Raw genomic sequence first — 27,594 nt, 5'->3', positions numbered from 1 at the left:
ATTTTTAAAAAAGAAGAATGAACAAGAATAAAACCCGTTTCATCATCTTACTCTTTATATATGTACCTATTGGTGGGCACAGAAACAATGATTGATGATTACTGGTGCTGGATTCTCTGGCTAAAATAAAGTGCCTTAGTTTTTTGCTGAAAATGAGGACTGTCAATGCAAAACAAGAGTATGGACAGTGGATATTTAATTCGACTTGCAGAAATGTCTTTTAATTCTGCTGAGAATAGAAGAGTTAGAAAACAAAGACACATTTCATGTAGCAAGGGCAATACAAAGGGGTTATATAAATTTATTTTTCATATAACTGATTAGTTTAGAAAAATTCCCATTTTCAATGTTTAATTCCATCTCTCATTTAAAAAAAATCACTAAAAGGACAAAAACCCACACAAAAATACAATCTGTATCTGTTCTATATTTACAGATAACCGGTCACTATTAAGGCACAGATTGATTAAAAACATTTATTCAAATAATCCAAATATTTTGTGCATCATATAACACTGACAACACGGTACACTGTAGTGTCATATTCCCTTCATTGCATCGAGAAAGTGAGAAAAGTAATTTCCAGTGTTTTTATTTTTTTTAGCCACTCTATTTAATCCAGGTTTAATTGGGAGAGTTTTCCCTTTGGCATAATATCAAAGCACTGGTCATAAAACCTATATCCACTCAATACTGCAAATTCATTCCATCTTCCTCCTGTTGCAAATGCGTGGTGGACAGTTGGGAAAAGACTCCAAATGACTGTTTTACAGGGGCCAAGATCTTATTAAAGAAATGATAAAATTTAGAGCACTGTATTTTTGCACAGGAAACAAATCTGGAATTCTTATTCTATGCTGAATGTGTGGCATGATATGTTCATATAGCCGTATAGGTCAGGGAGCTCTATGTGCTGACCTGCATCCATGTTCCCTGTGTGCAGGATGATTCCGTTCTGTTTGCAAAGGGAACAATTTAGTTCTACATCCATAAGTAGATATGGTTCCTTTTAGAAATGGACATCCCCTTAGTGCTATTATAATTGATAACTTTATGACAGGCCCATTACCTATGCCTTCAAGGTAACCAGTACTTTTTAAGTGAAAATTTTTCTGTGTGCAATATTTCTCTCTTGGTTTTTGTTCTTACTTTAATGATTAGCCAAGTATTTCTTACCCCACATTTGTACGAAAGTCCCCAGTTGTGTGTATGACTCTAACGCCTTCTGGGAGAGCACTCGGCAGTGGTTTATGTCCATGCAGAAGAAGTCTTGAATACTGAACATAAATAAGGCATTACAGTACAGGGAAGTCAGCACATTCCTAATGGGAAAGTTTTCCAACAAATTTGTACACTTGGAAATAATATTGCTTTGAAGAAAGAGAGGCACTTAGTGATTGTCTTCATGGATTGAAAACCCTTCATAAATCCACAAAAAGATGTCTGAAAAGACCTAGAAAACAACGTTGCCTGATTTCTTGGACTTTCACAGTATCAAGATTGTTACAATGAGTTTAGCCGCTTACAGAATAGTCTTCTTATTTTTCCTCCTTCAGAACTCTGCTATCTTTATAAACTGTCACCCTAGATAGAGACTTAAATAAAACCTTTCCAGTCTCAAGAAACCCAAGTTTACTTCAAGCAGACTGATATGGTTTTAGGAAAGTCCTGTGACCATATGGAGCACAGCTAATGTGTACATAAGGACAGTAATGTATTTTTCCTCCTCATGGCAACAGTGCTGTCTTGTCAGATGATTATTTGTCTTTTTTAAATAAAGTGACAATCTAGGGCTCCAGTTATTGAATGCCGTCCATTCTCTACCATAAATCTCTAGTCGATATCAATTTAATCAGTTATGTACTGTATGCTTATAATATCTAAAAAATAAAAGTTTGATATAAATAAGTGTCCTTTAGTGGCAGTATACTAAAAATAGCCCTTTGCCTTCAGACAACCATTAAAATCACTTTAGCAATAAAGGCAGCAGCTAAATATGATGACTGCAAAGGGTTAATATTGCAAAGTCCATTTGGTCTTTCTTTGCTCGCACCTGTTCCAGTGAACTTGGTTCATTATAAAGTATTTCTAGGATGTTGACATAAATGAACAGAACTGGTCCATAACCAAGTGGAGTCACTTAGGTTTCCCAAAGTCACAGAATACTCTGCACAAAAACTAATAATCCAGTACTATTTCAAATAAAAGTTTAACGCAGTCAGAAAAATGTGACTAAATCTGATTTGTACCAATACATCAGGTGACATAAAAATGAGAGAGAGAGAATTTCCACAGGACAAGAAATTAGAAAGTGTAAAGTGCTGAAAGACCTCAATAATTATTTTAAAGCAGTACCAGAAAATTCCACTTTGATTATTAAAAAAAAAAAAAATCCCCAAATACTAAAACAAGCAAACAAAATAACTTCTGTGTTTTCTGGCATCCCAGATGTCAACTCATCCTTCATGTTAAGTAAAAAATCAGTGCATATGTTATATAGGTAAATAAAAAGAGGAAATAAAGCCCTACCCCCATATTGCAAATTCTGTCCAGTTGCCATTAGGGAAAAAAAGTAATCCGAATGTGGCATTTGGTATGATGACATAAGAACATCTCTCTTTTCTTCCTTCTTGGCACAAAGTTCAGGCGTGAGTAAGATGCTTTGGTCCTGATACCAGACACCCAGAATGCTGAGGACGGTGTGCAGTGAAGGCCGTTCACAGATCTTCTGCATCCAACTTGACAGTTGGAGGGCATATGCCTGGAGGGTACTGCTACCAGCGGCCACTGACGCTAGCAATGTCCGAGTGATACTGACGGGGTAGCCTCCCACTCGCTCCGCCTTCCAGGAAAGAGCTGCGTGTATTTGGCGGTTCAAAGAGCTTTCTTCGGTTTTTATTTAGTTCTGGAGAGAGAAACAGAGACTTATTAGGAACCCAAGGGAGAAGTTCTATAATCTTCAGGACTTGGCAGAAGAGCTCAGAAAATGGTGATGTAGTAGATTTGGGGTGGGGGGAGTCCGGTAGGTAGCAAAAGGAAAACCTTTAAGTTGACCATCAAGACATTTTTGAAATGCTCAAAATCAAAAGTCTGATATGAAAGGTAGCATGTGTAGCTGAGAGAAGCAAGGACAGCAAATTATTTTATTGTGGTTTAGAAACTCTCTGGGGAATATGTCATTCTCAGAATCCTTTCAGGCCCAAATATACAAAATAGTTTGACCTACCCTAAATGTCCTTTCAGAGGTAAAGGGAGGGGGACCATCAAAGTTGGTGAAAGGTACATGACAGGATGTATTACCAGTGACATAGAACATTATTACAGCTCATTAGACTCATCCATGTCAAACAGAGTGATCATTAAATTATTTAAGTCAGACATGAAAAGAGGACCTCATACCTAAACACGAGACTACTGAAAAAGCAGTGACGTGTTAAGCCACAGCCCAGTGGCTCCGCTGACTCACGATGCCTACACTCCTCGAGTCAGAAAGAGTTATATGAAGAAATATATCAGTGAGAGGTTTCTTTGAATAAAAAATCAACTTAGTAAAAACAGCAACAGTTAAGGAAATCAATACAATTGAAAACAACCAATACGTGAATCCAGATTTTCAGGGAAAAACTAGTAAGATCCTGGAATTTAGTTTTAAATAATTTAGTTTTGAACCCGAGTGCTGTTTAGTTTGTCTTTTCCCAACTAAAAATTATTAATCAGAATAGTGAAAAATTGAAACAGCCTACCTTGTTTATGACTACACCGTGCCCTGTCCTCCCCTCCATACACACATTCACAAATCCTCAAGTCAACTGACATAATTATTACTAATGAATACATACAAGTAAACAGAATTGTCAGACTAGAAAGCAGTGTTTCTGATAGCCACCAAATGCAAATACAGCTGACCCTTGAATACCGCAGATTTGAAGAGAGTGGGTCTACTTATAGATGGGTATTTTTCAACAGTAAATACTACAGTATTACAGGCCGGGTGGAAGCTGCAAAGAAACTGTGGATACGAAGGTGACTATAAGTCACATGAGGATTAACTCTCGTGTGGTTCAAGGGTCAAATGTATCTTCAGATTTATTCTATTTCAAATATACGGATTAAACAGTTCATATGCTTAAAGCTGTTGTCTTTCTCTAGGAGGGTGGTGAAGCACCTGATTCAGTACCTTTAATAATGTGCACAGTACACAGAATTTCTTCAACCATATACACGCACACAACCCCATTCTAAATTCTGAGGTTACAGAAAGCTACGGCTTGCTACAGGAATGCTGGGGATGAGAACAGACTCAAGCAGGTGGCAGGGGGTCAGAGGTGGCCAGGGACAGCCATATGGCCAGACACACTCTTGTCTCCCAAGTTCTTGAAGAGGGACCAGAACCCTTAACATTTCACCCCACTGCTTTCCAAAATGTGACTGTCTCATAGGGGTGATGCATGAGCAGAGACACGCTGTTCCTGTGCACGTTTAGGTCTTAGGGGAGAAGAGAAACAACAGTAATTTATTACAGCCTACATTCATTGTGTGCTATTTAACTCCTCCTTGAGGGGCAGATAGTATTACTATCCTCAATTTTACAGGTAAGAAAGTTGTGTTTTACAAAGTAACTTGCCCACGTGGCTGTTGGTGACAGAGCTGAAAGCCTGCCTGCCTGATGCAAAGGACTATGCCGCCAGCTGCTGTGACCCATGCACGGGGAGACCACCTGAGGTACCAAGTACAAGGTTGAGAAACTGGTAGTTCCAGGTATGCCAGCTAACACAGCTTTCCTGCATAATTTATATCTATACCAAAATTACTTTCTAAATAGAAAAACAAAGCTTAGAAAATAAAGAAGCAAGGAAAATATTACAAGCAATAGACACATGCAGGCATGCATACAGATGGCTACTGTCTCAAGTTCCTACAGAAACACAGTAGCAATAACATTCCTATTACATGGATCTCATTTTAAAAACAATATATAAAATTCACAATTCAAGACAGAATTGAATATATTTAAAGGCAAACTTATAGGAGAGTTAAAAATAAATGATTCCCCTTAAACACAGCCTGGAAAAGTTTTATCACCTTCAGACAGGAGACTTTCTTTGGCCTCCATTTTCTTTGGGGGCAAGAACCCATGAGTCAGGAGGACATTCATTCCCCCACTACAGAGAAGGAAAAGAAAGGAGTTAGATCAAACACTGTTTTCAGATGCTCATGGAGAATAATTGGGCCATTGAAGACAAAAATTTTTAATAGACATTGAAAACTTCATTCTGAAAAGTCACATCAACTAGATTTTTGAGAGAATAAATGATCATGAAGAATTTCAGCCATTCCCTAAAGATGTAATTTCTAAGAGTACATACATAGAGATATTCCAAGTGTGAAGCAGAGAGAGAAATCTTTTAAGAGAGATTATCAAGGATCAAAGCCCTACTGAAGAGACTTTAGTTTTTGTTTTTTAAATTAAAAAGCAAGCTCCCTTTTCTGATTTTTTTCAGTAAGCCTAAGGGATAGTTTGAGAAAATACCAACCTTTTTCTTTGAAATTCCAAGGTTCACACAATCCTGGCAGCTCTCAGGATCTTGTTGCGGATCTGAACAGAGTCACAAACTAAAAGAATAGGTCGGGAAATGTTAGATCTACCTGAGGCTGTGGTGGAAAGCCTGTCAACAGGATACTACACTTCCTGTCGCTTAGGCCCTGTATGTTTAGTTAACCAATCACTACCATACTCAGAGAGAAATCCATGAATCTTCCAAAAATCATGTATTTGGGGGGAAAAAATTGTTTTCTCTGACCCATCTCTAGAGGAGAGGAATCTCATCTCCTCCTGTAATATTAAAATATGTGTCTTCTGGCCCAAGATTAAAAGCAAACCAAAACTTGGTACTGAAAGAACAACTCAATTATAAGTTAAAAATCTACAAAAATTTTAAAAAGTAATTTGAGCAAACTCTGTATCTAGCCAACCTATGTAACCACAAGACAGATGCTAAGGCCTCCCTGCTACCCTGCGTCTATCTGGAAGTGAAGTGTCCTGAGACTTTAAATGAATGTCTTTGTTATCAGAGGAACTGAATTGGAAAAAGAAGCTTTTCAATGAAGGGTTTCTCAAAAACTTACTCCTTGCAGAGAAAATGATTTACCAGGTTCAAACAAATGCACTCACCAAAATCACCCTTATAATAATCAAACACTTCCTGCTGTACAGAGCATTCATAAAGCATCTTATTCAAAGTTTCTAATTCCCTTTAAAAGCAAGAGGACCTGTGAACCCCACTGAGAGAGGCAGTCTGTAGAAGCAGGATATAACCTCAATAGAACCACACTGAAGACGATGACTCGAGAAATCATTTTTCTTAAATGAGAACTGAAAACCCCTCATGTTTTGCACCCTAGTCCCCCCCACCGCCCGCACCAAAACCGACCTAGAATCACCACCAATGTATTCCAGAGTACAAGTACTGATGATCTGCCTGGAATCTAGGAAAACATTTAGAGACATCTGCTTGTTGCTGGAAGCTTTACAGTTTGGAATTGGGTTGCTGCACAAAGGAACGACTTAATTTTCATTATACAGTCACAGACATTCCACAGACTTCTAGTGAAAAAGTACAGAGTTCTGAAACATACACTTCTGTGGTATAAATGTGCGGCCCCACAGTATAGACATGGTGATTGAGTTAATATAGTATATTAATTTCATTCTCAAATAAAAGAAATATAAAAAATATATGAAGTTAATTTGGGTCCAGAAGTAGCCTTCTGAAACTTAGCTTTCGGGTAAACAAGTTGAAAACTATTCTACTGCCACAGATAGTTAAAAAAAAAAACAAACAAAGGGGAGTACCCTACTAATGATACATATTGTTAAAATTGTAGGTTATCTTCACTGTGTCTGATGATATACCATACGGAAGGACAGATCTTAGAACTGGAAGGTGACCTGACATGATCATATACTCCAGTCTATCTTCATGATTAAGAAACCAAAATCAAAAGAGATCTGGAAACTCACCCAAGGGTGTATGACTTGGAAAGGCAAATCTCGGCTCTCCTTATGTGAACAGTGTTCCTTCCACTATAACCAAGCTAATTTCACAAGTGAACAAGAAAAACAGTGGCCGCCCTAAGGAGCTCCATCAGAGCAGCTGCTTCGGTACAGAGCGGGCAACAAGACTTCTCAAACTGTTATGTACAGAGCTCTATCCATGGAGAGGCCTGCCAGGCTGCTCAGTAGCTCAGTTTCTACCCCATCTCAAGACTACTCTGCTTGTATCTGCTTCGGATATTAGGTCCGTATATAAGATTTCCTGTGGGGAGGTCGGTGGGGTTGATCTGCTTCTATAATCCAATGGAAAAGCAATCTGCTGCTAAAATAAAATGGAAAAGCACTGAGGCTTTTAATTTCATTTGATGATTTGATTAGCGAATGTTGTTTATAAAGAACTTTCACCAGCTGGATGCCACTGCTGGCCTCAAAGGCATAGCCTGCAAATTTGGTGTTTTGAAAAAGCAACATAATTTTCTCATCACACCTAACATTTGGCTTCTGCCCTTGCTGTCTCTTTTTGAGAGACTGGCACACATATAAAATTGGCATTCATGAACTTAATCAGAAAATCTTCCATAACCTTATTTTGTTGCCTCCCAAATTCCTTCCTCATATTTCTCTAAACACCTTTTTGAGGTACACTGTTATGACTCTTGGCTTACACTCATATGACTCTTGGCCATTCCTTTCACATGGGAGGTACCTAGTAAACACACATAGCATTTTCTTATACACAGAACACGCAAAAGATGAACAAAGGCAGTGGTCTGGGAGACAGACCTTCAGATTTTCCTTCATTCTGTGACTACTTTCAGGATACTACCCTCTTATGTGTCTCACAAATCCTGTTAAAGCTTTGGGGAAAGTTAAAAAGCATTAAGACAAGAAATACTGCCAGGTTCCAGCTGTACCAAAGAACATTTTCTTTCTCTCTGCTGCAATGATCTCAGCTGCTCTACAAGGACGCGTGTATTTAAAGCATGACAGCCAATCCAGAATAATTACTCATGAACCCAATGATCAGCACTTAACACAACTGCAACACAGAGATTCAAACTGCTCCTCCATCCCCATGTTCTGCAAAGGGAAATTCTGGTTAGATCTCTCAGAAGAGATCTGTTTTCAGGGATGACACTTGTCAAGGCAGGCTTTCAGGCAGTGCCTTGGTGAAGGAGTGGGGGTACCCTGAGCATCTGTTACACTGTTAGTGGAAAAACACTCTGAAACCACAACCACAAAGCTGCCAGGTAGGAAGAAGAACCAGCCCCACTGGCTGAGACCATGGCAGAGAGTCTCCAGGTTTAAGATATAAAGAAGAACAGTTATATTCACCTGAGATCGCAAGCAGCATTTTCCTTCTGGCACCAAAAGTCGTGATTCCCAGCTCCTTCAGATCCTGATCTGTGAGAGTGAGGAATGTCTGAAGATCGATCTGTGGGTGAACAAGTAAATCTATGGTCAATATAGTAAGTGCTTAGTTCTTCCTTGGTATAAGTTCAACTAACTGCTATACTTATTATGCTTTGCCTGCTTCCAAAGAACAATGGTGGTGGTACAAACACCACCTAAGGGACAACAGTTACGTCATAAAGGTGATCAAATGAAACTGATGATTCTAGCAGCAGACTTTGTATACTTAGTCTTACTGCAACAAACTTAGGTCTTAGCATCCTGGAAGCCAAAGCAAAAAGGGAAAAAGAAATGGCACAGTTTTTCATGCCCTGATAAAGAATATATACCCATCCAGAAGAGAGAAAACATTTCTTAGTTTTAGATTCTGACTCAGGTAAGTATATCTCCATTAAAAGGGACTGAATAATACCATATAGTGTATCTCTAAGTGTGCTCTACATAAAAATGAGAGCAGAATTCACAGTGTAACTCAGACCCATGATTCCCTTGGCTCAGTCCAGCTGAGCATCTCTGAGAGTGGCATATATGAAGTATTCCAAGAGACAGTATAATTGTACTTCCTGGCATCAGCAAAAATGTGTGGAGGGAACCACCCCAATAATCCCATCCTGCCTTGAAAACCGCTAGAGGGGCAGAAAGGCAATGGGCTCTGAAGCCAGAGAGGCTTGGGTTCAAGTTCTGATTCTGCAATTACTAGTTGTGGGCACTCAGGGTTGATGATACCTCACAGGCTTGTTTGGGGCATTAAACATGATCCTAGATATAATGCAGTGTGCTCACCAAAGGGGTAAAATAGTCGGCAGCTATGGTTAGCAATAATGTATTCAGACATATCATCTATGAAAGTTGCAAATCTTTATCCTGCTTACAATATATTAAATCTCACATGGTTACTTAATGGGGGATTCCTGTTAAGTCGTATCTGTATATGAGAAAATATCCTATATGAAGAGAACAGTACCAAATTTCAACACACCTGAAAATAGTAAAATACACTTTTTATTCAAATTATATAGCAATTAATTTGAAATTTTCTGTTTTGATTTTGAAGGTTACATCCAGATCTTGAAAATCCCTTTCATTTATCATTTGTAACAGGTCTGGAGATATGGTTTTTTTTTTTTAGCAATTCTATCCAGTGGAGACACTTACAGGGATCCTCAAACTCTTTTTAAAGGGCCAGAGAATAACTAGTTTAGGCTCACCGGGCCAATACTGTCTCTGTTGCAAGTACTCAAACTCTGCTGATTTAGCTCAAAAGCAATCATGGGCAATATGAAGTAACTGAGTTGGTATGGCTGTGTTCCAACAAAATTTTATTTACAAAATTAGGCAGCAGGTTGCAGTTTGCCAGTATGACATTATGTTTTCTTCCTTTTTGAAGTAACTAGATAACAAGCACCCATATTAAATTAATTTCTGTGCATCTTCAAATAGGAAATACAGATTAAAAACAAACCCAGGATATCACCAAATACCATCTAGTTACTTATTTCTAAAACCTGATGTGCATGAATAAGTTAAAACTCCTCAGCTATGAACTTCTCAATTAGCCACCTGCATCCAACCAGCAAGACTAAGTAAATAAGTGCAGTTCTTTAGTGCACAGATGATGAACGTGTTATTCAACTTAGAAAATCTTTGGCTACATGAATACTAATCTAGATTTAGAAAAAAGGAAACAAAATAGTTGTCCTAAAGTCCAAAATACACATGACAACATTTGGGGAGTGTGAAAAGAACAAAAAAGTTCAGCAATTAAACTTAAATTATGGACAATACATTAAATTTATGCCAAAAAGTGCCTAATAAAAATCGTAGATTCTTTGACTAATGCATGTCAGGGAATTACTGGCATGCACTCTTCCAATGAAGTAAAGCCAACTAGCATGAAACTTGGATGATGTCAGGATTTAGAAAATAGATACATCTAGAGAACTATTCTCTGAATAGTTTCTGGTGCCTTGATAACATGACAACATGATTAGAAAGAACCATGCTTAGGGGGTCTTCTCCTTATGCCAGTGCATCATGGCCATGGCTGATCAGTTTGACCAAAATCCATGGTAGGGATGTTTCAGAAGACATCTTAGTTCTGTCTCAGTTCAGACAAAACCCAAACAGTAGATTAATAAGTTAACATCTATAAAAAGCACATTATATTCTATGAGAACAATCTTCAGTAGTATAATTAGGATGGTGTCAAAAATAACTATGGTTATTTATTTCAGATGCTGTTAACTTTTAAGTGCCACAAATAAAGATAACGATGAAAGAATAAAATCTTCTTAAATACAGAGTTGCTGCCAACCTTCAGGAAAGTATGAATCAAAAGTTAATGTGAATCACAACACTCATTAGGTCTTTTAGCTAAAACTGGTGAAGGATGGCTATGTGTGTTTTTGCGAGCACAATTTCCTATATTTCTGCTATCCTGTGTTTACCAGTTGCACTAAATAAACTAGAAATGACAATTTTCTTGGCAAAAACAAGCTATGAGACTTGAATAAATGGTCAGTGAAAGCACAGTCATAGGTCAATGAGGGATTTCCTTCTAGAAGTCATCATACATACAACCAAGACAAAGACACCTGGGAAAATAAATACTGACTGACCTCTTGTTGCTGGAAGACGTCTGTGTATTTGCCCAGGCCCAGTTTGCTGAAGAGCTCAGGGAGGTCAGAGCCTTTGAAAGAGCTGCTCAGGTTGCAGCCGTTGCTTCCTGTCAGCGAGGAAATGCAGTCCATGTAATTGCTGCTGCTGAGATAGTGTTCCGCTGAAGGCAGAGCAGAGACAGGCGTGAAGTGGAAATGCCCAGAGAGAACCCGGTTTAATTAAAAGTTTTAATCACTCAAATATTTCAGATTCATTGTTTTGGGCTGAATAGAGCAGTTGCTACAGAAACACAGCAAATCCTTTACTGAAACATTGGCTTTTCATTAAGGAAATCCTGGTTATTGCTTTCAGGGAGGCTCTTGCCATTTAAAACGGTACACTTGGGAGACAGCAATTCAGCAACAATGTCTCTGTAGTTAATAATCATTAATCATATTCTCCCTCAGCATTCAGAAACATTTGCTCTTTATAATTGATTTGATGTGAATTAAATGAGGAATTGGAAGGAAGATCCCTAGGACACAATAAAGGTAAGGAAAGTTACAGGCTCCTCTTGCATGCAGGCTGGGCCTCTGTATCCACACTTGTGCTTTCCTGTGGTCAAAGAAATTCTGTGATATTACCACATATAAATCCCATTTCCCTCCGACATAACTGGGCAGTGAGTTCCTGAAATAGAGTGCTCCAAAATGAAGAGGAACATGTGAAATGAAAAGAATGATGCTGGAGTTCCTGCGTTTAACTTACAACAGAAACATATCCATCTCTTAGGGGAAATTCTAAGACAGCCATGTCAAGCTTTGCCTGGATTCTCCTTCTGATCTGGTGGGTAAAGATTTCTCCATATTGTCTGTGGTTCTCAGACCCAATGGCATGCACAGTTGGGTGACAGACTAGTGAGCCATACCAAGTACTTGACCAGATACCCACACACCGTGCAAAAGCAGCTTTGGAGAATCTAGCAGAGCTGTGCAGCCATTCCTACCCCTCTAATCAACAATTAACTCTCCTCCCTTTGGGAATTCTACCAAAGATGCCGCTTTGGGAAGGATTCCCAGAGAGATGAGGGCAGAGGACACTCACCGAGCTAATAAGATCCATCTAATCTCCTCTAGGATCAATGCATTCACCAAATCTAAGAATGTTCCGTTTGGCCACTCATCATTTTCTCTGGTTGTTTTCATCTCCTGGCTCAGAAGTCCTAGATAGGTCTCAAGTGGAAGGAATTTCTTCGTAAGGTTTCTCTTTCTTTTAAAAACAGATGTTTTATCTCTTTGGGGAAGAATATGTAGGGGAAAGGATCTAGGACCAGAGTGAAGAGGCCCTGAGCCCTGGAACACTCCACCGATTGAAGGTAAGACCCCAGAATCACTAAGAAGACTGAGGAGTAATGGCCAGTGAGGTAGTGGTTCAAAGCTGATACCAAGCAGAGTATGATGACTGCACCGGAGTGAGCCCTGGACTTGGCAGGACAGAAGCAGGCTGGCCGGCCATACAGCTTGCAGTCCCAGTGATAAATTTACTCTCTTTAAGGGGAAAAAAGAACCTCAATGTCCATCAACAGAGGAATGGATAAACAAAATGTGGTACATATATACAATGGAATATTACTCAGCCACAAAAAGGAACAAAATTGGATCATATATAGAGATACTGATGGACCTAGAGACTATCATTTTGAGTGAAGTAAGTCAGAAGAACAAATATCATATATATTAATGCATATATGTGGAATCTAAAACAATGGTACAGATGATCTTTTTTTGCAAAACAGAAATAGAGACACAGATGTAGAGAACACATGTATGGACACTGAGGAAGGAGTGGAGGGTGATGGGATGAACTGGGAGATTGGGACTGACATACATACACTACTGATACTGTGTATAAAACAGATAATTAATGAGAGTCCACTATACAGCTCAGCAAACTCTACTCAGTGGTCTGTGGCAACCTAAAATGGGAGGAAATTCCCCAAAAGAGGAAATATGTGTATACGCATCACTGATTCACTGTGCTCTGCAGCTGAAACTAACACAACATTGTAAAGCAACTGTACCCCAATAAAAAATTTTTAAAAACGAGAATTACAGTGGAACAGTTGGTATAACAGGGATTCCCAGAGAAAACCTATATATCCGTGACTTTGAAAAGGGGGTCGAGAAGATTACCTAAAGCTTTCTTCATCAGTACAGTGGTCACTGGCAACTTGTGGCGACTGAGCACCTGAAATCTGCTAATGGAAACTTAAAATGTTTCTGTAAATGTGAAATAACACACCATATTTTAAAGACTTAGTACAAAAATGACATCTTAGAAAGCAGGGAACTAAAATGGATGGGAATGGGTAAATTTAATTCAGATGAACATTATATCTCCTACTCTGGGCAAGAACCCTTAGAAGAAAGGGAGTGGCTGTCATAGTCAACAGAAGAGCTGGAAACACAGTACTTGGGTGCAATCTCAAAAATGACAGAATGAGCTCAGTTTGTTTCCAAGGCAAACTATTCAACATCACAGTAATCCAAGCCTATGCCCAACCACAGATGCCGAAGAAGCTGAAGTTGACCAGTTCTACAAAGATCTACAAGATCTTCCAGAAATAACAGCAAAAATAAATGTCCTTTTCATCACAGGGGACTAGAATGCAAGAGATACCCGGAACAACAGCAAGTTTGGCCTTGGTATACAAAATGAAGCAGGGCAAGGGCTAACAGTTCTGTTAAGAGAACGCACTAGTCATAGCAAATACCAATTTCCAACAACCCAAGAGACAACTCTACACATGGACATCACCAGATGGTCAACACTGAAATCAGACTGACTATGTTCTTTGCAGGCAAATATGGAGAAGCTCTATACAGTCAGCATAAACAAGACTTGGATCTGACTGTGGCTCAGATCATGAGCTCCTTATTGCAAAATTCAGGCTTCAACTGAAGAAAGTAGGGAAAATGACTAAGACATTCAGGTATGACCTAAATCAAATCCCTTATGATTATACAGTGGAGGTTACAAGCAGATTCAAGGGATTATATCTGGTAGACTGAGCACCTAAAGAACTATGGATGGAGGTTCATAACATCGTATAGGAGGCAGTGACCAAAATCATCCCAAAGGAAAAAAAAGGAAAAAGGCAAGGTGGTTGTCTGAGTAGGCTTTAAAAATAGCTGAGCAAAGAAGAGAAGCAAAGGGCAAAGGATAAAGGGAAAAATATACCCAATTGAATGCACAGTTTCAGAGAATAGCAAGGAGAGACAAGAAGGCCTTCTTAAAGGAACAATGCAAAGAGGTAGAGGGAAAAATAAGAGTGGGAAAGTCTAGAGATCTCTTCAAAAAAATTGGAGACATCACAGGAATATTTCATGCATGGATGGGCATGATAAAAGACAGAAATGATGAGGACCTGATAGAAGCAGAAGAAATTAAGAAGAGGTGGCAAGAAAGCACAAAAAAACTATAAAGAAAAGGTGGGATGACTATACAAAAAAGTGGGATAACCACTATGGTGTGGTCACTCACCTAGAGCCAGACATCCTAGAGTGTGAAATCAAGTGGGCCATAGGAAGCATTACTCAAACAAAACTAAGACAGAATTCTAACTGAGCTATGTAAAATCCTAAACCAGATGATGCTGTGAACGTGCTGCACTCATTATGTCAGCAAACTGGAAAACTCAGCAGTGGCCACAGGACTGGAAAAGGTCAGTTTTCATTCCAATCCCACATAAGGTCAATGCCAAAGAATGCTCCAACTACTGCACAGTTCAGTTCAGTTCAGTTCAGTCGCTCAGTTGTGTCCGACTCTTCGAGACCCCATGAATCGCAGCACGCCAGGCCTCCCTGTCCATCACCAACTCCTGGAGTTCACTCAGACTCATGTCCATCGAGTCAGTGAGGCCATCCAGCCATCTCATCCTCTGCCGTCCCCTTCTCCTCCTGGCCCCAATCCCTCCCAGCATGAGTCTTTTCCAATGAGTCAACTCTTCGCATGAGATGGCCAAAGTACTGGAGTTTCAGCTTCAGCATCATTCCCTCCAAAGAAATCCCAGGGCTGATCTCCTTCAGAATGGACTGGTTGGATTTCCTTGCAGTCCAAGGGACTCTCAAGAGTCTTGCTCATTTTGCATGCAGGCAAGGTAACACTCAAAACCGTTCAAGCTAGGCATCAGGAGTATATGAACTAAAAACTTGCAGATGTGCAAGCTGGATTTAGAAAAGGCACAGGAGCCAGAGATCAAATGCCTACATTCACTGGATCACAGAGAAAGCAAGGGAGTTCCAGAAAAACAAGTACTTCTGCTTCATTGACTGCACTAAATCCATTAACCTGTGTGGATCATAACAAACTGGAAAATTCTTAGAGAGACAGGAATACTAGACCACCTTACCTGTTTCCTGAGAAAGCTGTATGTAGGTCAAGAAACAACAATGGAACTGACTGATTCAAAACTGAGAAAGGAGTATGACAAAGCTGTCTGCTGTCACTCTGCTTATTTAACTTCTATTTAAAGTGCATCATGCCAGGCTGGATGACTCACAACCTGGAATCAAGATTGCTGGGAGAAATATCAACAACCTCAGATATGCAGATAATAAAACCACCCCAATAGCAGAAAGTGAAGGGGAACTAAGGAATCTCTTGATGAGAGTGAAAGAGGAGAGTGAAAATGCTAGCTTGAAACTTAACATTAAAAAAGCTAAGATCATGGCATCCAGTCCCATCACTTCATGGCAAATAAATGAGAAAAAAATGGAAGTAGTGACAGATTTTATTTTCTTGGGCTTCAAAATAACTTCAGACAGTGACTGGCAGCTATAAAATTAAAAGACGCTTGCTCTTTGGAAGGAAAGCTATGATAAACCTAGGCAGCACATTAAAAAGCAGAGACATCATCTTGCCAACAAAGGTCCATACAGGCCAAGCTTGGTTTTTCCAGCAGTCATGTACAAATGGACCATAAAGAATGCTGAATGCCCAAGAATTAATGCTTTCAAATGGTGGTGCTAGAGAAGACTTGAGTGTCCCTTGGACAGCAAGGAGATCAAGCCAGTCAAATCCTAAAGGAAATCAACCCTGAATAGTCATTGGAAGGACTGATGCTGAAGCTGAAGTGTCAATACTTTGGCCACCTGATACAAAGAACCAAGTTACTGGAAAAGACCCTGATGCTGGGAAAGACTGAAGGCAAAAGGAGAAGGGGGCGGCAGAGGGTAAGATGGTTAGAAGGCATCACTGACTCAATGGACATGAATCTGAGCAAACTCTGGGAGATAGTGGAGGGCAGAGGAGCCTGGCATGCAGGAGGCCATGGGGTTGCAGAGAGTTGGACACAACCTAGGGACTGAACAACAAAAAGACATTTACATCCTTTCTTACACTGATGACATGCTTTGTTGTTTGTGTTTAAATGATAATACTTTACAGATGCTGAGTTAAGCAATACATCAGTAAAAGTTTAAAAATATTTTAAAATACTCTTAGTGATAAATATTTATTATGGTACACAGCTTTTGAAAAAAAAATTTGGTTTTATCTTAACTACTTACAATAGTTACCCCAGGCTCTTAAAACATCTGACAAAGGCCAAAGAACAGTGCTTCTTTAATCAATCTTTTTAAATTAATGAATCCCCTATCTTAACCCTAATTCTTAATTTCAATGCAGCTAACTTGCAGAGCCAATTTTAATTATCTAGTGTTAAGTGAAAGGAAAGGGGATAAGGACAGAAGAGAGGCACAGAGCTAATTTATGCTGGAAGAAAAAACGGAGATAATTTCTACCCTGGCTATACCTCTGGCACCAGCCTGCCTCTCAGCTCCATCCTCCTGTCAGTGGTGGGTGACCTAGCCCAGGACGAACAGGAAGACTTCAGACGCTACTGACAGTACACGTGGTAAGAAAAGGACAGACCCTGCTTTCTAATCTGGAGTTGGCTGACACCATGGCCTGTTTTTCCAAATCTGAGGCTCTGACAACATGGCCCACTTGATTGGTGGTAACAAGTAGCTGTTACTGTTTACTATGCTCGTTCAGATCACCTTTCTCCAAGTATTCTTCAAACAGTCTAAGATACGTGTTTCAGGACTCGAAATCCTGAAAAAAGACATTAGGGGCATATCTTGTGATCACTCCATCAGTTCTTGTCTGCTGACCTATTTATACAGACATGTGGGTGCTGTTACAGACACAACCACGTGACTCATGCTGAGCCTTAATCATATCTGTTCAAAGCCTATGCTTCAAACTTTTCATGTAGCTTACATCTTGTCAACGTGAAAAATCTTCTCTTCACCTTTGGTAGCTACAGGTCACTGGGCAGACTTTCTGCTGTTGTCTAAGACAGAATTAATTTGATCACATGCTGCTCGATTCCTTTACATTCCTGCCCTTTCCTCATCATCTTGATGTTTACGTGTGCATAACTCATTTGTATATTCATTCTACATTTACCAAGCACCTCCCAGTGTCAGACACTGTTAGACGTTTGGGAAGAAATAACAAATTAAGAAATAAGGCGTAGCCTCCTGTAACTGGGATTGTAAACTCGTGCAGACACTATGGAAAACAATATGGAGGTTCCTTAAAAAATCAAAACTAGAACTGCCATACCCAGCAATGTCACTTCTGGGTATTTGCCCAAAGAAAACAAAAACACTCACTCAAAAGGATACGTGCACCCCTATGCTGACTACAGCATTATTTACAATAGTCAAGATACAAAAGCAACCTAAGTGTCCATCAACAGATGAATGGATAAAAGGCATATATACAATAATGTATTAGTCATAAAACAAAGTCCTGCCATGGGCAACGACATGGACGGATCCAGAAGGTATACTGCTAAGTGAAGTAAGTCAAAAACAGAAAGACAAGTACTGTATAATCTCACTTATATGTGGAAGCTAAAAAAAAAAACAAAACAAAGTGAAAACAGACTCAAAGACACAGAGAACAAATGAGTGGTTGCCAGAGGGAGTTGGGGAGGTGAGACAGATGAAGGGGATTAAGAGGTACAAACCTCCAGTTATAAAATAAAAAAGCAACAGGAATATAACATCCAGCATAAGGAGTATGGTCAGTAATATTGTAATAACTGTATGGGAGTTACTAGACTTATCATGGTGATGATTTCATAATGCCTGCAAATGTAAACTCACTTACATTGTATACCTGAAACATAATATTATATGCTAACTATATTTCAACTTAAAGAAAGAAGGCACAGCCTTAAAGAATGTTTGGTGCATGGGCAATAAAGTTTACTGAATGAATAGAGTCCCTGGCTTGTGGATCTCAAGTTCTACACAAAGAGACAGTTATGCAAATAACTGCACTTCACTAAGACAAATGCGAGAGTGCAAGCGTATACGCGATGCAGTGAAAGCGGAGAACCAACGGCCTGCTTCCCTGGGAAAAACAGGGAAGGCTGCTCAGAGGAGGTGACATGTGAGTAATGCAAAACTCTTAAAGGCATGAAGTCCAGAGTTTATACTTGAACATCACACTAAACCAAGTAAATTAAAAGCAGATTACATCTAAAACCATGACGAAAAGTCAAAGCTTACTTGATTTGTTCTGTTTACGCTTGGGGCTGCCAATGGAAGCTGCAAATTCACTATGACTTGCAGGACCTATTCCATTTCGGTCTCTCCAGTTGTCAGATTCGCTTCCACTTCCCAGGTGCTCACGACTGTTGGACCTCGAGAGGGACATTGATGAACCCTGTAAACAAAGCCACACAGGGAAAATGCTTAATAAGGTGAGTTTCCCAGAGTGGGAGGAAGAAAGAACCCACATTAGACTCCTATCATCTATGTCAGTTGCTGGCCATGGCAGTTACCCAGAAATGCATATTCTCAAGAACAGGGTGTGGGACCTGTTTATAGTCTTTTCTTCCAGCTAACAAAAGTGTTAGTCACTCAGTCATGTCCTACTCTCCGTGATTCCATGGACTGTAGCCCACCAGGCTCCTATGTTCATGGGATTTTCCAGGCAAGAATAGCAAGGACATTTGGTCATATACACATGGTGAAGTGTTCTTCCTTCACTATGAAGGTGTTGATAAGAGGGTGAGCAGAGGAGTTCTGAGTTCATTTCAGTCACTCAGTCACATCCGACTCTTTGCGACCCCATGGACTGTAGCACACCAGGCTTCCCTGTCTATCACCGACACCTGAAGCTTGCTCAAACTCATGTCTATCAAGTCAGTGATGCCATCCAACCGCTCGTCCTCTGTCGTCCCCTTCTCCTCCTGCCTTCAATCTTTCCCAGCATCAGGGTCTTTTCAAATGAGTCAGTTCTTTGCATCAGGTGGCCAAAGTACTGGAGTTTCAGCTTCAGCATCAGTCCTTCCAATGACATTCAGGGCTGATTTCCTTTAGGATTGAGTGGTTTGATCTCCTTGCAGTCCAAGGGATTCTCAAGAGTCTTCTCCAACACCACAGTTCAAAGGCATCAATTCTTTGGTGCTCAGCTTTCTTTATGGTCCAACTCTCACATCCATACATGACTACAGGAAAAACCATAGCTTTGACTAGACAGACCTTTGTCGACAAACTAATTACCTCTCCTTTTTAATATGCTGTCTAGGTTTGTCATAGGCTTTTCTTACAAGGAGCAAGTGTCTTTTAATTTCATGGCTGCATTCACCATCAGCAGTGATTTTGGAGCCCAAAAAAATAAAGTCGTTCACTATTTCCATTGTTGCCCCATCTATTTGCCATAAAGTGATGGGATCGGATGCCATGATCTTAGTTTTCTGAATGTTGCATTTTAAGCCAACTTTTTCATTCTTCTCTTTCACTTTCATCAAGAAGCTCTTTAGATCTTCTTCCCTTTCTGCCATAAGGGTGGTGTCATCTGTATATCTGAGGTTACTAATATTTCTCCCAGAAATCTTGACTCCAGCTTGTACTTCATCCAGCCTGGCATTTTGCATGATGTACTCTGCCTAGAAGTTAAATAAGCAGGGTGACAGTATACAGCCTTGACGTACTCCTTTCCCTATTTGGAACCAATCTGTTGTCCCATGTCCAGATCTAACTGTTGCTTCTTGACTTGCATATAGATTTCTAAGGAGGCAGGTCAGGTGGTCTGGTATTCCCATCTCTTGAAGAATTTTCCAATTTGTTGTGATCCACACAAGCAAAGGCTTTAGCGTAATCAATAAAGCAGAAGTAGATGTTTTTCTGGAACTCTCTTGCTTTTTCGATGATCCAATGGATGTTGGCAATTTGATCTCTGCTTCCCCTCTTCCCTAAATCCAGCTTGAACAACTGGAAGTTCATGGTTCACATACTATTGAAGCCTGGCTTGGAAAATTCTGAGCATTACTTTACTAGCATGTGAGATGAGTGCAACTGTGCAGTAGTTTGAGCATTCTTTGGCATTGCCTTTCTTTGGGATTGGAATGAAAACTGACCTTTTCCAGTCCTGTGGCCACTGCTGAGTTTTCCAAATTTGCTGGCATATTGAGTACAGCAATTTTACAGCATCATCTTTTAGGATTTGAAATAGCTCAACTGGAATTCCATCACCTCCACTAGCTTTGTTTATAGTTTTGCTTCCTAAGGCCCACTTGCCTTTGTCTGGCTCTAGGTGGGTTTTCAAACCATCGTCATTATCTGGGTCATGAAGATCTTTTTTGTACAGCTCTATGTGTATTCTTGCCACCTCTTAGTATTTTCTGCTTCTGTAAGATTCATACCATTTCTGGCCTTTATTGTGCCCATCTCTGCATGAAGTGTTCCCTTGGTATCTCTGATTTTCTTGAAGAGATCTCTAGTCTTTCCCATTCTATTGTTTTCCTCTATTTCTCTGCATTGATCACTGAGGAAGGCTTTCTTATCTCTCCTTGCTATTCTTTGGAACTCTGCATTCAGGTGAGTATATCTTTCCTTTTCTCCTTTGCTTTTTGCTTCTCTTCTTTTCTCAGCTATTTGTAAGGCCTCCTCAGACAACCATTTTGCCTTTTACATTTATTTTTCTTGATCACTGCCTCCTGTACAATGTCACAAACCTCTGTCCATAGTTCATCAGGCACTCTATCAGATCTAATCCCTTGAATCTATTTGTCACTTCCACTGTATGATGGTAAGGGATTTGATTTAGGTTACACCTGAATAGGCAAATGGTTTTCCCTACTTTCTTCAACTTAAATCTGAATTTGGCAATAAGGAGTTCATGATCTGAGCCACATTCAGCTCTCAGTCTTGATTTTGCTGACTGTATAGAGCCTCTCCATCTTTGGCTGCAAAGAATATAATCAATCTGACTTTGGTATTGACCATATGGTGATCTCCACATGTAGAGTCTTCTCTGGTGTTGGAAGAGGGTGTTTTCTATGACCATTGCATTCTCTTGGCAAAACTCTGTTAGCCTTTGACCTGCTTCATTTTGTACCCCAAGGCCAAATTTTCCTATTACTCCAGGTATCTCTTGACTTCCTACTTTTGTACTCCAGTCCCCTATAATGAAATGGACATCTGGTGGAGTTCTGAGAGGCCCCAGTAAAAAGAGTCACTCCTATAAGATTTGGAGGAGTAGGTGCTAAGATTCCTGTTCTGGGGAACCACAAGGCAAGTCCTCCATCTGGCACAGTACAGATTCTCTGCCTAGTATCTCACTAGGACGAGCAGGGAAGTGGTGCAGCTACACCCAGTGCTTTGAGAGGAATCGGGCTCACAGAATGGAAGGGTGGAGAGGAATCTGGCATTGTCCTGTGTTATCTCACCCAAATAAGTACATGATCTGTCCAACAAATGACAAGTGCCTGGAAATCAAAATGAACTGTCCCAAATCAAAATAAAAATAGTAATTTAAAAGATCTCAAAGTTTACACCTAACCTGTATTTATTCATTCTTTATTCATTTATTTAATCACTATATTACAGGTACCATACTCTGTACTATATATCTATAGTATTAAGGTCAACGTTTTCTGATAATCCAAGTTTTATGTTTACTGGGTAATTCCAAGAGAATCCTTTACTATTCAGGTCACTGAACTCAATTCAGTCCCACGGCAACACACCCACAGCTGACAGTGCCCGGCCACAACACTTCTTTCTTCAGGGCATGATGATACCACTCAAACACCACTCTCAAGACTTCCCATCTGCCCTATGCATCCTACTGTAGGAGCTTCCTCTCTTTTCTATTCCAAATATCAGGTTTGGTCTTCACATTCCTCATCATCTCTCTCTACACTTTCTCCTTAAGTAATCAGTAATCACAACCTTTCTCAAAGCTTAACAACAGCCATTGTCGGGAAGCATTTAACAGGAGGCTTCCTGTGTGCTGTTTTGGATCTGTCAGGAATCCTCTGTTCCTTATTAATTCCTGAATATTCAGGAATTAAGAGGAGAGGCAAGCCTCCCCCGGGGCTGAGGGATCCAGGCATTTCCTTCGTTAGTTTTTCCATACGGTGATAAGTACCCTCTTCCTTCCTGTGAACCACAGGGTAAAAGTGATTATTTACAACTCTCTCTCTCTCTTTAATATGGGTCGCCCATGTTTTGTAAGTCTGGAATTTTAATCTTTATCTTTGCTGATAATAACTACAGTATATATGCCCACACCATGTTGATTAAAACACCTTTGCTCCATCATGCTCTGGTCCCCATGTCTTTCTTTCTCTTTCTTTCTCTCAGGCTATTTCTTTGGAGCACAGAGGCCCTCTGAGTTCACTTTCATGCCCGGGCTTCTAAGATCCTCTCGAGAAGGCACTTTGCGCCTTCACCCCGTCGAGAAGGCGCCTGAGGCCTCTGTTCACAGAGCAAGCCCCGTGCCAGGGGCTTTACTGGCTTTCTGAGTAAACCAAGGAGTATCAGCCTCTTTCTCTCCTTTACTTTCTTATCGTCGACTCCAGACCACCAGGTTCTGGTCCATTAAAGAACCGCAACAAGCCATGACTTAAATTGTTACCTCTGGGTTTGAATTCTCTACTGAAATTTTAGCATCATGGAGTTGCCAATCTGACACCTCCATTTTATTGTCTCACAGACATTTTAATTAAGAGTGTTTGAAACCATATTGTTCATGACCATCCCCACCAGCTACATTCAAATCCACTCCTCTCCCAGAATCCCTACATCTCAGTAAGTGATGACCATTCACCCAGTTGCTCAAGCCAGACTTCTAAGAGCCACACTCGTCCGTCCTCTCACTACATCCAATTTCTCCGTTCACCAATGTCGTGTCAAAACGTACCCAAATCCACCTACTTTACCAATCTCCACCACTGTCATTAATAGCCTCTTCAATGGACATGTTGATTCTTTCTTGCCTCCCACCCCAATAATCCATTTTCCATGAAGCAACAAGGTTGTAAGTTGTGTTTTTTGTTGTTGTTGTTGTTGTTTTAATATTTTGAAGGGAAATTATTTATTTCTGTGACAAAAATATAGAACAAAACCATGCCTCTCTCAGCACACAGTCCTATAATAATCCCTTGCCAGTACTTTACCATGGGCTGAAATGCTCCATAATCAAGTCTCTGTCTCTCCAACCTTATCTTCAGTGCTCCACCACCCTATCCACCTTCTGCTCCATGAACTTACCAGTTTGCTCTGACTCCAATGATAATGCCAGCTGTTTCCCTGGCCTAGTACTATTTCCCTAGATATTCACAAGGTTGGCTCTTTCTTGCCATGTAGGTCTTAGCTTAAATGTCATTTGCTCATTAAAGCCAGCTAAAACTACCCAATATAAAATAGCCTCTGTTTCATATCTATCAAGAACTTTTACTTAATGCCTTCTGGTTAACTTTTTATATATTTCTCTCTACCCACCAAAAGAAAGCTCTATCCGTGAAAGCAAGAATCTGTATTCAAGCATTGTACCTAATGCCCAGAACTGCATCTAAAACACAGGAAATGCTTATTGATAAATATTTGCAGAATTACTAGATCTCACAGTTACCTTTTCCTACATCTATGGGATCCCCTTTGCTGACTTTCGGGAAGGGGCCTAAGGAAAGGAAGGCTCCTCACACCAAAAAAATGGGGTTTTCAGTTAAAACCATCATTAACGTAATTCAACCAGATAAATTCCATGCAGCAAGAAAAATAAGAACATGCTCAAAACTGGTTAAATTACCAGGAAAGAGACCATTATGCAGTATTTCTATATATTTTAAAACTTCTGTATCTAAACTCTTTTTGAGTATAAAAAAGTCACTCATCTAAGATCTAAGATCTAAGCTGGCTAAACATGATGTTTTCTAAAAACATTAAATAAAAAATAATCTTGTGATATTTAACAGTTTGTTGTGATATGTTAGAAGAAAACAAACTGGTAAATATCACAAGATTATTTAGATTTTTAAGACTTAAAATAGTCAGACAACCTCATTACTCTTAGGGGTAAATTTAAAACCTTCTTTTAACTTCCGATGCAGGTTTTACCTGCTCCAGAGAATATGCAACCAACCATTTCTAATGCCTTTAAGAGATAAGTGGCAAAAAGAAAAGGAAAATCCAAAACTCTTTAGTTCTGTTGATATGTCAGAAAAACTGCAGGTCAAAGCAACCTTTTGTTTGACCTTTGCTGTCCCAGTATATCATTAAGTGGATAGGGTCATACTTCTGAGTCTTGAAGAAAACAAAAATAAGCCTCAAGCTACTTGCTTCTTATCTAAACGAGTTCTTTGGAAAAGTCTAATTTCTCAAAAATGCCTTAAAACTGGAAACAGTCGCTCAAGTCTAGTTTCTCAGTAATGTGAACAGGGTGTTCAAAGCATCAGTTTCTTGCCTAAAGCAAGCTTCCTAGAGCAGGAAAACATGTGCCTTGATCCCCTGCACACTGGGTAACCCACACCGGTCAGGACCCATTGGCTAAACGTGCTTCCCTAGAGCATTCTACTTGTCCATTTGGTTTTGGTTTTCTTTGGAAAAGAATAAGGAAAAAGAGTGTTTCTAACTACCCCCTAATTTTTTTTAACTTTTTATTTTGTATTGGTGTATAGCCAATTAACAATGTTGTGATAGTTTTAGGTGAACAGCGAAGGGACTTAGCCATACATCTTCATGTATCCATTGACCCCCAAACTCCCCTCCCACCCAAGCTGTCACATAACATTGAGCAGAGCTCCATGTGCTATACAGACCTTGTTGGTTATCCATTTTAAATATAGCAGTGTGTACATGTCAACCCCAAACTCTCTAACTATGCCTTCTCCCATCCATCCCCCGGCAACGATAAAGCTCATTCTCATAGTCTGTGAGTCTGTTGCTGTTTTATAAGTTCATTTGTATCATTTCTTTTTAGATTCCACATGTAAAGGATATCATATGATATTTCTCCTCTGACTTACTTCACTCAGTATAACAATCTCTAGGTCCCTCATGTTGCTGCAAATGGCCTTATTTCATTCTTTTAGATAGCTGAGTAATATTCCATTGTTTGTATATTTGTACCACATCTTCTTTATCCATTCCTCTGTCAACGGACATTTAGGTTGCTTCCATGTCTTGGCTACTGTAAACAGAGCTGCAGTGAACACAGGATACATATATCCTTTTTGATCATGTTTTTCTCTGAATATATGCCCAGGAGTGGGATTGCAGAGTCATCAATCAGTTCAGTTCAGTTGCTCAGTTGTGTCCGGCTCTTTGCAACCCCATGGACTGCAGCACATCAGGCTTCCCTGTCTGTCACCAACTACCAGAGCTTGCTCAAACTCATGTCCATCGAGTCGGTGATGCCATCCAACCATCTCATCCTCTGTCATCCCTTTCTCCGCCTGCCCTCAATCTTTCCCAGCACCAGGGTCTTCTCCAATGAGTCAGTTCTTTGCATCAGGTGGCCAAAGTACTGAAGTTTCAGCTTCAGCAACAGTCCTTCCAATGAATATTCAGGACTGATTTCCTTTAGGATTGACTGGTTTGATCTCCTTGCAGGGTCATAAGGTAGCTCCATTTTTAATTTTTTAAGAAACTTCCATCATAGCTATACCACTTTATATTCCCATCAACAGTGTAAGAGTGTTCCCTTCTCTCCACACTCTCTCCAGCATTTATTGTTTGCGGATTTTCTGATGATGGCCATTCTGGCTGTAACCACCCTCTGATTTTAAAATAGTGCTACAAGTGGAGATGTGGTAAATCTTTTTTAAAAAAATTTAAGCCCTTTCCACTTTCCCCCAGGTCCTTCTCAATTCCCACCCTGTCCCTATGTTCTAACCCATTAATTGCCCAGTTAACAATCCCTCTGAGTTTTAGCAGAATAAAGAGGAGGGCAGGCATTCACAAAGAGCAGCTGCTTCAGAGTATCAGATCATGCCAGGTAAGGGCCTTTTTACCTCCTTTTGATGGCTCTGGGCTGTATGAAAGTCCTCCACACCGTGAGAATCTAGAACCATTCCCTAAGAAAGCCTGATTCTCTTTCTTATCACCACATTTAAAGGGGCCGTGAATAAAAGCAGGTTACCTGGTGAATGCCCTGGCACTGATCTCGCTGGTTTCATCCTCTCCCCCACCTTTCAATGTGAATGAGCTGTTAGACATTAGGCAGTAAGGTGGAACAGGCTGGCCCGAGAGAACCAAAGCAAGAAAAGCCACAGGAGGGATTCAGCCACTGAGTCAGGAACCTGCAAAGTCAAACCCATAGAGAGTGGTCTACTCATCCTTGGACAAGACCCAGAGCAGAGGCCCTCCAGGTTCTGACATCACGTCTGAGTCATTCCCCTTTACAGCAGGTCCCTGCAGAGCAGTGTTTCCAGGAGGGTGCCTGCATCAGAATCAGACTAGGCTTTTGGTGAAAATGTAAATTACTGGTTCCTGCTGGCTGTTTCCCTGATGAGCAAGATGCTTGGGGAAGAATCTGCATTTTTAAGTGCACCAAGTGATTCTTACATCTTTTAACATGGCTCTAGAGCATTTATAAATCACCTTGTATGGTAAAGAATTTGCCTGCAATGTGGGAGACCCAGGTTCAATCCCTGGGTCGGGAAGATCCCCTGGAGAAGAAAATGGCAACCCACTCCAATATTGTTGCCTGGAAATTCCATGGACAGAGGAGCCTTGTGGGCTGCAATCCATGGGGCTGCAAGAGTCGGACATGACTGAGTGACTAACACTAACTAACTTGCTATGTACCCTCTGAGTTAAACCATTAGGAAAAGCCCGAGGATAAAGAAATTTTGCAAAATGAATTCAAGTCCTTTTTTCTAACAACTAATGCCATGACCTCAAGTAAGACACTTAACTGATCTGGGACCCTTTCCCTTGCTTGGAATTTATAGGGATCAAATAAGCTCGTGCATGAAAATGTACCGTATAAAACATCAAAGAAATAAATGAATGTGATTTAAGGTAATTACTACTAGCACATTATGTGTTCATGTAACACTTTAAAGTATTCCTTTAGATATAAAAAGCATATCTAGTTTGAATGTACAGAAATACTTCCAGTAATAAGCATTCATATATGTATATGAATCACATCTTTCATCAGGCTCTTCGTTTTCCTCGGGGTAAAGTTCTTTGGTGGAAATAACAGGAGTT

The 27,594-nt window shown here is 40.0% G+C and overlaps 1 protein-coding gene across 9 annotated transcripts in view; it reads right to left on the bottom strand.

Moving 5' to 3' along the window:
- Window positions 1-262: 262 nt before the first annotated feature.
- The window catches only part of BICC1 (BicC family RNA binding protein 1), a 352,390-nt gene continuing 325,058 nt past the window's right edge, over window positions 263-27,594 (bottom strand). For 7 of the 9 annotated variants that reach the window (XM_055589551.1, XM_055589552.1, XM_055589553.1 and 4 more), the window contains 4 exons: window positions 18,655-18,811; window positions 11,086-11,246; window positions 8,390-8,489; window positions 263-2,905 (listed from right to left, as the gene is read on the bottom strand). In XM_055589551.1, coding sequence (XP_055445526.1) covers window positions 2,775-2,905; window positions 8,390-8,489; window positions 11,086-11,246; window positions 18,655-18,811 — 549 coding nt within the window. In that variant the 3' untranslated portion in view covers window positions 263-2,774. Of the gene's footprint in view, window positions 2,906-5,535; window positions 5,614-8,389; window positions 8,490-11,085; window positions 11,247-18,654; window positions 18,812-27,594 lie in introns of those variants that run through there. The other 2 variants (XM_055589535.1, XM_055589540.1) reach the window with 2 other exon arrangements.

Source organism: Bubalus kerabau, chromosome 1 (genome assembly GCF_029407905.1).
Source record: "Bubalus kerabau isolate K-KA32 ecotype Philippines breed swamp buffalo chromosome 1, PCC_UOA_SB_1v2, whole genome shotgun sequence".
Lineage (NCBI taxonomy): Eukaryota > Metazoa > Chordata > Mammalia > Artiodactyla > Bovidae > Bubalus > Bubalus kerabau.
The sequence above is the reverse complement of the archived record's forward strand: the minus strand, read 5'-3'. Positions and strand labels throughout refer to the sequence as shown.